The sequence below is a fragment of the Geospiza fortis genome, unplaced genomic scaffold (genome assembly GCF_000277835.1).
Source record: "Geospiza fortis unplaced genomic scaffold, GeoFor_1.0 scaffold213, whole genome shotgun sequence".
Lineage (NCBI taxonomy): Eukaryota > Metazoa > Chordata > Aves > Passeriformes > Thraupidae > Geospiza > Geospiza fortis.
Genome location: NW_005054399.1, coordinates 104,391 through 119,210, shown reverse-complemented (window position 1 = coordinate 119,210; position 14,820 = coordinate 104,391). Strand labels below are relative to the sequence as shown.

The following is a 14,820-nucleotide window of genomic DNA, read 5'->3' as shown; positions in this document are numbered from 1 at the left end:
CCTTCCAGCAGGGAGCTCCTGGGGACACATGGATCCAGTCCAGCTCTGGTGTCCTACAGACCTTCAGGTGCCACCTCCAGGAACCCCTGGCCATGGCATTTATACAGAGATTCAGAACCTTATTTAAAAACAGGACAGAATTAAGGGAACACGTGCCACCAGTGCTGCAATTAGGGCATCCCTGGAGGATCAAGAGGCATCAATTATTCAAATGAGAAGGATTTTAGGGCCATGCCTGTGCTAGTGAGAGCAGGAGCTCACCCTGTGGCACCCGGAGCCCCAGCTGGTTCAGGAGGTCGCTCACCTCACACCCAGGCAAAGCCAGGGCTGGGACAGGGCTGCTCCTCCTGTCACCGTGTGGTGTCTCAAAAATTGGGGAAAACACTCACCAGAGGCCAAGTCCTGCCCAGACACAAGGGGGGAGCATCCCTCACCTTCCCCTCCTTGTGGGAATGTAACTACAATTATCAGCACAGAAAAGGTAACAGAGAGCAACTTGAACAAAGTGGCAGGAAAATAACAAACCCCCTTAGCTGGAGAACCAAGAGGAATCAGGGGATTTTGGCCTTTTACAGCCACTGGCCAGCAGCTCCGAAGGATCATACCTGGAGATATCAGTTCCAATGTTATAGGGACACCATGAACAGGACACAGCAATTCCAGATGGGACGAGTCCAACCCCATTGGGATTCTGAGCAGGATCCCCCGCCCAGGGTTTAACCAATTCTCACATTTCTGCCTTTTCCATCAGGCACCAGCATCAGGCAAAGCTTTATCTCTACTCCAGAGGCTGAGGGACATGAAAATGTAGCTAAAAGCACTTTCTGGCTATTTTTGTGTCCCCTGTAGAGCTGTGTTCACTGCTGGCAGGTAACAGAACACACCCCACCGTGAGCCTGCATGGCTGCACCACTCTTTGTTTCCAGTCATTTCTGCAAATGCCTCCTCCCAACAGACCGAGCTGTGCCGACAGAAAATGTACCTCCAAATAAACAAGTCAAGCCCAAAGTGCTCCCCTGGATGAGGAGCTGTCACTGCTGGCTGTCAGCACATCAGGGAGCCTTTGCCTCACCCTCCCTTGGGCTGTTCCAGCGTTTTCCTCCAGGCGATGCTGAGGGAGTTCCACGGAGGAACCTCCCGGGAACAATTCAGTGCAGGAGCTGCGGGGCTGAGGGGGAGAGAGGGCTGTGTGTGAGAGAAAGCAGCAGGAGGGGCAGCGCTGCTCGTACGCCAGCAGCTGCTCTTCCATTTTTATAGGAAAAGGGAAAATGCCGTCCCCTCCTCTCGGAACCGGCGTGGATTTACTGCTGCTGGAAATAGAACCTGGTGTGATTCGGGCAGGGACACGGGGGGTGTGCTGCTAGGGGGGAGAGGGGGGAAGAAAAGAATAATAGACCTTTTAATACCCTAAGAATTCTGCTTTTGAAACCAGAAAGAGAGCCTTGAAAGCTCCCCCCGAGAACCATCTGCGCCGGTGCAGCCGCACAGAGCAGAAGCCTCTCCACCTAATGGGCGGGGAGGAAAAATTAAGGGTGATTTATACGGCTTCCTCGTCCCTAAACAATTTGTTCCTGAAGGCTTTAACAAAGCCGGCTGCAGCAGCTCCGCCGGCTGAGCGTGTGCTGTGGAAAACAGAATTTTTTAAAAGGGCAGCCAAAGGCTCAGAGCTCGGCGCCACAAAGCGAAGGCAGCGCCGGAGTCATCCTCATCCTCATCCCCATCATCCTCATCCTCATCCCCACCATCCTCACCCTCATCCCCGGCTGCCGCGGGGTGGCAGTCCCGGTCCGGCCGGGATGCAGTGCAGCAGCGCTGGGGATGACGAGGGCTGGCTCGTTCCTGCCTCCCTCCGCAAGCTGCTGCATTATTCACCAGCACGGAAAGCATCCGCACGGTGCCGTGCTCGCTCGGGGAAGGAGGGGCCCCTCTCCTGCGGCTCCTGCTCAGGAATGCTCGGCTCAAAGCGGGCGGCACCGAGCACAAATGGAAATTAAATTGTTACAGGCAGGGAACGCGATGGTCTCGGCAGCGACGGGGCACCCCCGCACCGCACCCAAGCTCCTGGGTCTGGCTCAAGATGTTCCATTTGTCCTTTCCTCCTCCGTGCCCTGCCACAGATGTACAAAACCTCCTCGTACTGCTCCAGTCTGTGTGCAAATCAAAAGAATTCCACCTGTTCAGCTGGTAACTTAAAACCCAAACACTCAATTCCCTTATTTTCCTGTTTTATCAGACTGTGTTAGACACCTGTACCTCATTCCTAGAGCACAGAATGAAAAGCTTAGATCCCTCCCTGCCTTTCCACACTGGCAAAGCTGAGGAATGCTGGCTGGGGATTTATGCAGAGGTTAAAGATCAGAGCAGCTCTGGCTGCCCCTGGATCCCTGGAAGTGTCCAAGGCCAGGCTGGATGGGGCTTGGAAATGTGGAAGGTGCCCCTGCCATGGCAGGGGCTGGAACAAGACGATCCTGAAAATCCAACCCAAACCATTCTGTGACTTTTGGTGTGACACAATTCACACAGTGCCCAGCTGACACTTCACCCTCTCCACACAGGAGAACAAAGCTGGTTTTGCTCTTAGCTCTGTTCTGAAGGTTTCCTCTCCCAGGCTGCAATTCCACCCCCAGCCCAAGTTCCTGAGAGTGAGATCCAGCACGAGCAGCTCCTGCTGGTACCTCCCCACAGCAAGAGAGAGGGAGGAAAGGCCCCAGAGCTGAGCTGAGAACACCAACACACAGACTGTGCCACTGCAAGAGGAGAAGAGCACGTGAAGAGTTAATCCATGTGGGAGGACACAAGGAACCAATACCAGCCTAGCACATACCAGGAAAATGTGTTGTTTACTTAGAGCACTGCAGAAGGGCTCAATAGCAGCAGATCCATCGCTCAAAGCTGCCCCGGCAGCGACCATTCCCAACAGATGGTACATTTTTCACCACTGAGGTTCTCTCAAGTGTCAGATATATATAAATCCACCTTTGGAAAGCAGCAGGGGGGGGAAAAAACCAAACCAAAACCAGCAACAACAAAATAAGCGCTTTTGAGAAATTCAAACTTATTCACAAGATTAAAAAAAAAAAAAACAACAAAACAAAACCAAAAAGAACCAAGACCACTCTTACAGTATAAACACACCAATTCATTCATTTTTACTGATGGTTGCATTTATGAATTTCATTCTCGTGAAAAAAGGGAATAAAAGGAAAAAAATTAAGAAAATAGCTATTTATAGAAAACAAAACAAAAAAGGGCTCAAACAACAGAATCTGTGCTGATGCTTTTGGATGAGCAGTCCGATGGCATTGAACATTACCTGTGCAAGCAGGCATGCTTGAAAACCTGTCTGAGTACTGCAGCTTCAGTCCCACAATCCAGGATTTCTTTTATGGTTGTTGGAAAAAAAAGAGCCTAATAGTTTCATACTGTATTTATTTAATAACTAAAATTCACAAATAAAAAGATACTTGCAAAGTCCTTTAGTTGTCTCATCCCCTCCTCCTCCACTCTACTGCTTTCAGACCCATATGCATAAAAAAATGGGTTTGGATTTTTAATTTTAACTGTTATATGATTGGTCGTTGGAGCTGAAGCACCAAATGGAGAAGATGCTTTATGGAGATGAGGGTAGAATCCTTTGCCTTCCCACACACATTTTTGGAGGAACACAGGAGATGTACCAGTGCCCGGACTCCTCTGCTCCCATTTCCCCCACCCAGAGCATTCCTTTCATTTTATATTTCCTCTGTTAAGTGACTGACTGCAGCCTCTTTTCCCCCTTTCTGTCCTCGTGGGACTGCACACACGTTGGACATTGTTCATTTCTCACTCTCCAGGCTGTGAGTCAGTGTCAAGTAGGTCCTGTTACAGCTCAGTGCGAGTTGGTTTGTAATGGGTCTTTTCATTTCAGGTAGGTTTGTGTGTCGATTCAGAAGGCTTGAGTTGTTTCTTCCTTGTTTACATCTGACAAGCTGCTGGATAAGGCTATTCATACTCCAGGAACTGTTTGTGATAGAACAGCAAATATCTGCAAGAGAGCAGAGGGACAGTGGCAGTTCTGTGCCAAAGCAGATGAGTTTCCAATGATGCAACCATAAGACATGAGGGCTGTTAATTTTGGTTTTCTTTTCAATTTGAGGCAATTCCAGGGACACAAAGCAGGAAGGAGAAGGAGGGAAGCCAGCTGACATAATTTTACCAGCAATTCAGGGAACTGAACAGCTGTACACCAAAGAGGAATCCCATGGATGCCCCATCCCTGGAAGTGTTCAAGGCCAGGGACAGGGCTTGGAGAAACCTGGGATAGTGAAAGGTGTCCCTGCCCATGGCAGGGGGTGGGAGTGAGATGAGATTTAAGGTCTTTTCTTAGCCAAGACATTCTATGATTCTGTGAAAGAGTCAAACCTTGTAAAATCTACTCAGGACCTGAAAACTCTGGAAGATTGGATTCTGTTGGTGCTCAGACAGGCAGCAACCATTTAACACTAATGTGACACAAAATAAAGGTGCTTTTAAGGTACAGCTGTTGCTTCAGAGTCACACTACCAGAGATCACACCAGGATTACTGCAAACTGCCTCCCCTTTACTGGAACAGAAGCAAAATGAAGCAGCAGCCACGTGGGTGAACACTCATGTCCCAGTCAAATATCTGATGTGTCAATCTGCACTCAAATCTGGTGTTTTAAAGGATGAAGCTCTTCCTGACCCTAATTGCTGTGTGTGTACTGGTACAGCAGGGAGCCCAGCCCCTCAGCAGCCACACAGAACAGGGGACTGATCTCCACACAACCCTCTACCCACCCTGACACAGCCTCAGAGCACTTCTGAGACGTTCCAACTGCTATAATTCCGTCCAAGCCCTATGGATTCCCTCACAAGATGCAGAGCTACCGTGTCAGCCTTTATCTGAACCAGGGAAATGCATCAAAGCTCCACCCAGCCTTTATGGGCAATAGCTGTGCTGTACATCCTCTCCTCCGTGTCTCTGGCAGGTTCTTCCATGGGCAAAACCCCACCTGAGCACCAGGCATGTGTTACTGAATTACAACAAACTCATTTCTCTGCTCACCTCAAAGCAGAAGTTCCCTGTCAAGTCATTTAACACTAAAATTCAAGCATTATAGATTTCTGTTTTTACTTCCCGATTGAAGTTTAAAAAAAGGAAAAACGGGAAAATCTATTAAAAAAATTACAACCTGAACATTGTGCCTGCAGCAATCCTTGAAAATGTCATGAATAATTAAAACAAGAATGGTAAAGACTTATCTCTGCAGTACCAAGTCCATAGTGGAAAATGCAAAGTGAAGACTTCAGATTTTAAGTTGCTTTTTTCTTGGAACATACACCAGTCGCCAGTGCTCCCCTCAAATGAGGAACACCACGGTGCTCCCTTGAAAGATACTGCTCTGTCTTCCCAGAGCTTGTGTAATATAAATATCAGAAGCCATAATGTCAATCTGAGATTAATTTAAAGCCATGAGCTAAGAAACAGCTCATGTTCTCTACCTGCCTCCCATAGACCTTTGCTATTCAGGGTCACAGCACTTCCTTCATGGCTTTTCTTCCAATCTTTTGCACTCATCATAATCCAAAGGTTCTGCAGGCACAGACTGGATTGTGTCGTAGAGCTAAGCACTGCTCCTGCACTGGGTGATCACATCACTTTGGTTTTCTGAATCCCTTCCATTAGCAGGAGTTTGACACGAGCAGCAGCTCCAGACATTGCAGTCACCTGATGTCCCTTGCCCTTCCCCTTCCTTTCCTTCAGCAAATCCAGGGTTATAAAGCAATCATGGATAAATGTAACTGTGCAGTCTCCATGCTGAAGCACTGAGCATTACAGGGGATATTCAAGAGAGAAATGAGCCTTGTCTATGATTAAAAAGGGTTTTTTTAAAGTAAGGAAAACCCAACAAAGGTCAAAATTTGCCTTCCTTTCCCCTTCCCAGGGCACCACTTACCCTTCACTGTCTAGCACATCCTTAATGCTTGCCTTGGTGATAATGGCATCATCACACTTGAACCACTGGTCCTTGTGCTGCCTGATGAAGCTGGTATAGTGCCCACTCTCCAAGGTTCCCTGGTGATTAACTACTGCAAACAAGGAATACCTGGGACAGAAAGCAGACCATCAATATGTGCATCCAAAGGGGGAAAGAACAGACATTTCAGGCAGAAACTTTTGTTCATAAGCACATATAGCAATAGTAAAGGATCTGATCCATCATACAACACCAGCTCTAACACTAGCTGGGAAGAGGGTGGCCTTGCCCAGGGGAAAAAAAAGAAGAATTTTTCTCTTCCTGTCTTGCTATTTCTGCAACTCTCTAGTCTGGTGATCACTGTCAGCTTTACCAATACTGGCTACCAAATTTGCTTCTAAAATTGACCAGTATTGGTGCATTCCTGAAGAGGAACACTGATTATCCAGTCTGACCTTCTACTTCCCTGATTTACTCTAGTGAACCAGAAAAAATGCATTTGAAGTATGGGGAAGGAGGTAATCTTAGATATTTCTAATGATAAACTGCTGAACTGATTAACTGCCCTTAATCTGCAAAGCCTGTACTTCTTTTGAAATACTGAACATATTCAGCCTCAACTTCCAGCTCTCAGATGCTGCTGTGCATTTGCCTGAAAACTTGCAGGCCTACCTCTGTTCCAAAAAAGATACTGATAAGCAAGTTGCTCTCTTTTTTTTTTTCCTTCTCTTTTTTTAAAAGTGCAACACTGAAGTGTTTGGCTCTTTTGTTCTAAGGTAAGATTTTGTTTCCAGTCTTAAATACACTAGTGGCTCTTTTTCAAGCATTTTCCACTCTCTTTAACTCTTTCATAAAATGCTGCCCTCACACTTTGAATGTGATACAAGCACAGTTGCACAATGGTAAAATAATCTCTCTGATCTCACTTGATATTGTCCTACTCAAGTTGAAAATTCACAGAACTCTTTTGACACAGTGGTGCCACAACAAGGCACCTATTCACTGACTGCCTACAGAGCCACTGATTTAGAGCCACCCTCTCTAGGGGAGCCCTTGAAACCAACTGGGATGGACAGCACACTTCAGTCCCAGCTGGAGCCTTCTGACACTGCCCCAGCTCTTCCCTGGCACCCAGATCCCTGAGGAATCCAGACATCTTTGCTCTCATTACCTGCCTAATTTTTAACAATTTCTCCAAGTTAAGGCCTGTGCAAACCTCAAAAGTGATCAGCTGTGTTACCTTCAGACTTTTCTAGCACTACTGAACACTCCACATCTAATGATTCAAGCTGTAGGCCCACACAACACCTGCCTGGTACCTGCCTGGGTGATACCTGCACTAAGACCTGGTTAGTTTGGTTTTACATCTTTGTGTGATTCCAGTTTCTTACTGAAACTTTTAGTGGCAAACCAAGTGCCTTGAATTTAAATACACAACAGCAGAAATGAAAATTGTAATCTTATTTAACTGAAGAGGTAAGGTTTGTGTGACCATTTCTATTCCCATAAAGCAAAGGATACTGGGTTCAATTATGCCCTCTTGACATTCTTAAGCAAGTCCCACACCAGTCCATCATTTATTCTGACTGGAATTAATATCTGCCCAATAGACCTCAGGATAACTGGGATCATCTGCTCCTGACTTTGAGTGTCAGTGTTCTATTAACTTTCTTTGGTCCCCTGGAACTCCCTTTGCCATTGCAATAGGAAGAGGAATATTTCAAGGCAACACCCATCCCTTGTAATAAACATTGTGACCACAGCATTTCATTTTGCCCATGAACCATTTGAGGGTATCACCCTCAGCTCTGGAACAGAAGGGCAGGAACTGCGGTGAGTGAAGCTTTACTTTGCAACATTTCAGACTTACTGTGCTGGCAGATACGGTAATGCACTGGCACTGCAGCATATAAAGCAACACTATCTCCTTCTAGAAGGCAACTACCTCTCACAATAGGAGGCATGGAATGTACCACTTACTTATTATCGTTGTTTAGACTATCCGTCGGCTGCTGGTACTGCCCGTTCATTCTGCTCTCTTTACTGCAACACACACACACACACAAAAATCCAGTCACTTAAAGCAGTGGCTCCCCAAACCCAGGAAATTGCTCTGACATGACACACAGCCTGTTTTCCGAATCCAGGTCCTTATTCCAGCTGAGCAGCAAAGGGCTGATTAGGATGCTAAAGATGCTTTATTTGCTCTCACAGCAGTGCTACATCACAAACACCATTTCTCCTCCTGGTCAAGGCTCCAGTGCTGCAAACACACATCTGTTTACGTCAAATGTTTTATCCAAAAAGCTTCAAAACAGGTTAAGAAAAGATTTGTATTTGAAACCCTGGAAATTATCTAATTACATCAATCCTTTATCTTGTAATGGGTCAATCATCTTGGCTCTGACTTCTGAATTCATTTTGTGTTTTGACAGCAGCAACAGGATTATGCTGTTGATTTCCTAGCTGGTGAAATTCAGACTACTGAGTTATGCTTGCTGATTATCCCATCTCTATTCCATTATGCTGGATACCTTTCATCAGCAGAGCCTGTTCTATCCAGGGAGAATTCACCACAGAGGAACAAGGAAGTCTCAGGAATATATTGGAATAAACCATATATTCTTAATATAACAGTATTTAACAAAGCTTCAGGGATCTTCTTTCTCTCTTGGTAGAAGCATCTACTTTTTTTCCTGGGAAATAAGGAGTGCAGGCAAAGCTTGAAATTATAAGTAAAATTTCAGCATCAAACAGAGTCTCTCTGTTAGGAGATACCATGGTTTGGGGCTTTCTGCACTGCTTCAGATATAAATTAAATCTATATGTCCTCCTGCATATTTGCATGAATGTCTGACAAATACTTTTTAATTAAGCTGATTAAATTCCTTTCATAAAGGTGCATTTATATAAATGCCACGTCTTCCACAAACCTGGGAGGTGGGAGAAGTCTTGCTGTTTCTATTTTAACCAGGACTGGTTTTGCTTCTTGCAGCATTCTCTAAACAGAACTTGAAGGTACTAAACAAAAACCCCCAGATTTGCTTATGTGCAGGAATAAAAAGGAAGGATTTTTATAACTTGAGGAATACTGGTTAGGGATTAGGCTGGCTCTGTTCTGGCCAACTGCACAGGATGGCAGGTGGGTGGGCACTGAGGGGATGGGACCAAAGCAGGGATCTGAAGGCAGGATGGATCTTGGTCTATAAATTGAACAGGCAACCAGAAAGGTAACACACATTAATTAAAGAACCCCACCAGAATGTTTAAATATAAATCCTTTTCAGGCACATGAAATTGAACAGTTTATCTAAAAATGGGTTTAGACAAGCTACACCTTCCACCGAGAAGCTCACGGCAGAAGTGGCACCACAGACACTGTTCTGTACCCTCAAGTTTGCTCCTTGCTTTGTGCTGCACATGTGTGAAGTGGGAACCAGTTCTGCTCGGCTCTGTAGGGGGTTCTGGACTGGGAACCCACCTGGAAGCCATGAAAGGTGTCATGTCCAGCTCCAGTGGAAACGAGACATACGTAGTGATCTTCCGCCTCAGTTTGGCTGAGTGTTCAAACCGCTGCAGGCAAAGGCAAGAGGTTTCTTCTTTAGAGAAAGGGTAAATTTTATCTCTTTTATAAATGTCCTAAGCTTAGAAACAATAACATGAAAGCACATTAGCAGTCACTATGCAGGGACAGCCCCAGAGTTTTCCTACCAGCTCTGTGGGAATGTCCATGTAAATAACAACACTTTTCTAGCAGGAAAAAACCCATCATTTGTGGGCTCAGTGTTAACACAGTATTAAATTAGATTATTTACCTTGATATCTATGCATACAAACCTATTCCCACCTGACATCAAAGAAAAAATATATTAAACAAGGAGAGCACACAGAGCCTTTACCCAAAGCAGTGTTCATTTGCACCAGGGCTATTCAAACCCATGGCTGCTGCCTACCCTGCCTCACAGAACTGGTGATAACAGAGTTTGCCTTCAGATTCACATTGTGAATCCACCCATCCCATCATCTCAAATGACAGGAGTCAAGCCTACACAGGAATACCCATTCAAATTAAGGCAAAAAATGGAATATGCTAACAAAAAAAGCCTTGTGCCTCAGCCAAAAGGGGCCTGCAATACCCACCACCCTCTCCTGATCTCCTTCATTGAACATTAAATTGGATCAGGAACAAATACCAGAAAGAGATGAATGAGTTTCTATTTAAAGGCAGCTTCCCTCTCCATTTCTCAGAAATTTTTCTCTATTTACACTTCAAGTTAATTATTTTCCAATTGTGATGCTGTAACAATTCCCTAGCAACAGATCCAGATGTGAAAAGCTGAGACTTCTGTAATTCTTATCTTTTGTGTTTCTCTCTTGCGTTAACACACAAAATGAAATTTGCATTTTGCATAGATAGGACAACACAATTACTTAGGAAAAGTAATTTATTTCCCCAAAAATCTTCAGTCATTTGGAATAACACAAATACTGAACTAAGTATAGGAAAGGAGTGGAGCACATTTGCCCTGACTTGCCTCAGAACTTTTCCATGCTTTTCCTTCAATACAATGGCAATCTTTCAGTGAAAGTGTAAAAATTGTACCATGTAGGATGAGGGGTTGTAACTGGAGATTGGTTTCTGTGCTGGTTCAGGTTTTGGACCAGCCTTCCATTCTGTCTCTAGATTCAAGCTGGTTAAGTCCCCCCAGACACACTGCAAAGCTACATCAGAGATAATGCAACACTATCTTAACAGAAAACCTAGCTGGCAAGGCAAGATGTTCTTTGTATTAATTTATATCATAAAAGTTTAGTCAGTGAAAGCCAGAAGGCATGTCCAAGAATTCAGCTCATCCTTTCAGATCATCCTCTGCTCTGTTGGCCCCTGTGAACTTACTTTGAGATGAAAACAGGCCACAATGGGTAACTTCTTCATAGTGAGTTGTTTGGTAGATTCTTGGTAGCTATGGCAACCACTACATTTGATTTTGGCACTGCTTCCTAGATGTTCTGGCCTTGTAAACCTAAAAAAATATTGAAAAGCAAAGGAATGCACAAAACAATCAGATGGTTTTTGACATGTGCTGGAAACGCTTTCACTTGTGGGTCACTGGCATCACAAGAGACAAGAGTCAGTGCGTTTTATGCAATTTTGGAAAAACCTACAATCAAACCAGAATAATGTAAAGTGCTATGGCTCAGATATCCAAATGTGACATGGATCATTGCTCTGACTTGCACTGAAGTGAATCAGTGGCTGAGAAAGGAGCTCAGTGTCAGTTCATCTCCTGCAGCAGAGCAGCTCATTTTCATACAGAAAGCAAAGAAAGATCTTTTGTTTTCAAACCCAAAAACATCGATATGGAAGACACTCTTCTGCAACACACTATCCTACCTTGTAGCCCTCCAGGGCTGGGATCAAAGCTCTGAGATGGAAAGGCCTGTAAACACAAAGTTCTTTTGAAAATACAGATACCCTTCTAAAAAACCTTTGTTGACAAAAATCTTTTTCAAAATTTTCAGACAGAACTGCTCAAAGGAGCCATGGGAAGAAATCATTGGGGAACAGGGAAGTGCTTACAGAAAATGGACTACCTCAATGTTCTCACTACAAACTAAAGCAAAATCCCTCTTTTCCAGAAACTCAGCACAGAAAGGCCAGGACCATGGACTTTCCTTTCTCAGTCCTCTCCTCCAAGTTTAGATTTTCAAAAAGCAAATCAACCGTTTCCCCAGAGGCTGCCTTGTAAGTAAGATTGTTGAGATGAAGTATTTCCAAATATAGATTAAAATTTTAATTTTAAATTTCTTTATTAAATGAAGAATGTGAGGGCAACACTGTGTCAGTTTGTCCCTCACCCTCACTCTGACTATGGCCAAAGCAGCACTAAATGACATCACGGCTTCCTGACTAATTAACAAGATTTTCTTTACCTGGCCTATGTGCCATCATTCTCTGGTTTTTCTTTTTCTTTTTTTTTTCTTTGTATTTGTTTAACCATTTGCATTTTGGGTATTCAATACTTGTATAGATAAAAGGACTCTGTAATCACCTGTAAATTGTGGTGTGTATTTGGGAGCTATCCCACAATAAACATACACTTTCTAACTTCAAACTGTTAGAGAGTTTTTGTCCATCACAGTTGGATATCGGTACTAGATCAATATCTATATTGGGAATGGGCTGTACCAGAGTTATCAATATGTATTTGTATTCTGGGTGTTCAATACTTGTATAGATAAAAGGACTCTGTAATCACCTGCAAACTGTGGTGTGTATTTGGAGCTATCCCACAATAAACACACACTTTCTAACTTTAAACTGTTAGAGAGTCTTTGTCTGTCACAGTTGGCTATCGGTACCAGACCAATATCCATATTTTTAATAAATCAATACCTTCTCAAGCAGTCTGTGAGGGTGGTGGTGCCCGACACGTGGCTTTCCCCGTTGACCACGCTGCCATCGCTGCCCGGACTCAGCGGCCAGAAGGGGGTGGAGGAGCCTGGCAGATCCAAACTGATGTCCCAGAACGGGTCTATCGTCGTGGAAACGCCACTGTGGGGGACACAAATGGTTCCACACATTGTCACCCTCGTATTTTCTGAAAAATCCTTTTGCCAGGATTTTGCTCCTGAGAAGCTGAGAAGCCTCAGAGAAAAATGAAAACAATAATTATCTGATTCGCTTCTCCTGTGCTTTGCTGCTTTGGAATGTGGTTGGAGGTTGTTTATCCAACATGTGAATTGTTTTTACCTAATGACCAATCACCGTCCAGCTGTGTTGAGGCTCTAGAGAGAGTCACAAGTTTTTCATTATTATCTTTTAGCCTTCTGTCTGTATCCTTTCTCTATTCTTCAGTATAGATAGTATAGCATTCTTTAATATAATATAGATCATAAAATAATAAATTAGCCTTCTAAGAACATGGAGTCAGATTCATAATTTTCTTTCCACGACAGGGGCCCCAGAAAATACCACACACACACCCCTAAAGGAAGCCAAATGAACAGTTTCTTGCTTTGGGGTGCACTCCAGGTGCTTAATTTTAAGGACTTTGGGATCTCCATCACCCCTAGAGGGCACTCAGAGATGACAGAAAATAGAGCTGCTCCAGAGTGTTTGCCCACAATGGATCGTTTCCCTGCATATTTAAAAGCTGTATGTTTGAGGAAATGTACGTGATGTATGAAATGCAAAATAAAAGTATTTAAGACATTGAAGCCCTGAGACTCAAAGCAGAGCTGCTGTGAGACAGAAGCACCACTGACCAGTGTAAACCAGTTAACATCTGTGACAACAGCTACGTGCCATCCAACTAGTTTACAAACTGGTCTTGTCTGCTCAAGACACGGAAGATGGTGCTTGAGGCTACCTCAAAAAAGAGAAGGCTTTAAAAATACTCTTGCTGTCCAGCAGTGCACTGAATTCAGCTTTGCAGTTCCTCTCAGCATCTCCTACAGCCTTTGGGATTTGAGAGGCCGAAGAGTAACTGCAGCAAGCAGTAGCTTGTGTTCTCCATCAGAGTCCTCTAAAGACAGCTGAACACAAGTCAACAGCCAGACTCTGGAAAAAGCTGCTCAAAATTTTAACTTCTATTGACTCAAATCTTTCCTTCTAGCATCCGCATTTTTAAGTGAACTTCAGGGGTCTAAGCTCCTTGTTATGTTTATTTTTGAGTTCTCTCTTCCCCTAAAACCAGTGTCTTTCAATCTGAAATTTCATTAAGCCTTCAATATTCTGCCTTTTCCCTCTACTTCATTTTTGTGAAAGTTGTCAATTTCAAAAGAAAACTTCTTTTGTCAAAGTTTCATCAATGTTAATATTGTGTCATAACAAATCAAGCTTTGCATTATCACATAAGGATTCTGTGGCTCTACCAGGCAAAGAACAAAATTTCCTATGTTTTCCTTAGAGTAAATCTTTTGCAAATCCCTCCAGGAAACTGAGAATAAAAGCAGATTCAAACAAGCCCAGCCCATGTGCAGGACAGCAAGAATGTGAGGCAGAACAAAAAACAAGAACTCTGACTTCTGCACTATGGCAACACCAAACATCTCCAAAGAGAAGTCAGCTTGTTCCAGTACAGAGTAGGACAATAAATAAATTTTTCCATACTTTTGTAAAGGCTTTTTTCTGGTACCTGAGATTACATTAGGCATCAGCCTCTTTGAAACCTCTCCTGACAATACATGAGGCTCCTGACTGAAAGAAAATGTGGTTCTATATCAGAATTTTCTTCAAATGTATTTGCAATGATGTATTTTGAAATTCAAAGAGATCTTGGAAGTATTTTTTTATGAACTTGGAAAAAATCCACCTCTTCCAGACTAGTAAGAGGTTTGTGTGCATAAACCTGTAGTACTTCCCAGGCAGCTTTTTAGGTATGTCTTAATACATAACAGTTAACTGGTAACTGATGTCAGCTAGCTGACAGAATTAGAGAATTAGAGAATCTCAGGATGGTTTGGTTGATGAGACCTTAAACATCATCTCATCCCAGCCCTTGCCATGGGCAGGGACACCTTGCACTAGACCAGGCTGCTCAGAGCTCCATCCAGCCTGGCACTGAACTCTGCCAGGGATGGGGCAGCCACAGCTTCCCTGGGAAATCTGTGCTGGTGCCTCAGGGTGCTGCACCACCACAGTTCTTGTCTTTCTGGAGTTTTGCAGTATTTATTGGTATTCAAGAGAGGAAAGGTTCAGTGCACTGCACTGGAAGGGTGCAGGTTTGAATCAGGATAGGAGAAGTGACTTACTGGCAGACTTGACAGGTAACATCCGACTGCAGTCCGCCTGTGAAGATTTGGTCTATGATGCAGTTACAGTGGTTGGGGTTGTTG

The 14,820-nt window shown here is 44.1% G+C and overlaps 1 protein-coding gene across 2 annotated transcripts in view; it reads right to left on the bottom strand.

Annotated features, from left to right (window-relative positions):
* Positions 1-3,118: 3,118 nt before the first annotated feature.
* LOC102040904 (ubiquitin carboxyl-terminal hydrolase 22-A) overlaps positions 3,119-14,820 on the bottom strand; it is a 57,402-nt gene continuing 45,700 nt past the window's right edge. Inside the window, exons 8-14 of one of the 2 annotated variants that reach the window (XM_031061079.1) lie at positions 14,737-14,820; positions 12,377-12,535; positions 10,877-11,003; positions 9,461-9,552; positions 7,960-8,022; positions 5,959-6,108; positions 3,119-4,024 (exon numbers count right to left, since the gene is read on the bottom strand). The exon at positions 14,737-14,820 is cut by the window's right edge and continues 2 nt beyond it. In XM_031061079.1, the coding sequence (XP_030916939.1) occupies positions 3,982-4,024; positions 5,959-6,108; positions 7,960-8,022; positions 9,461-9,552; positions 10,877-11,003; positions 12,377-12,535; positions 14,737-14,820 (718 nt within the window). In that variant the 3' untranslated portion in view covers positions 3,119-3,981. The remainder of the gene's footprint in view (positions 4,025-5,958; positions 6,109-7,959; positions 8,023-9,460; positions 9,553-10,876; positions 11,004-12,376; positions 12,536-14,736) is intronic. The other variant, XM_031061080.1, reaches the window with a different exon arrangement.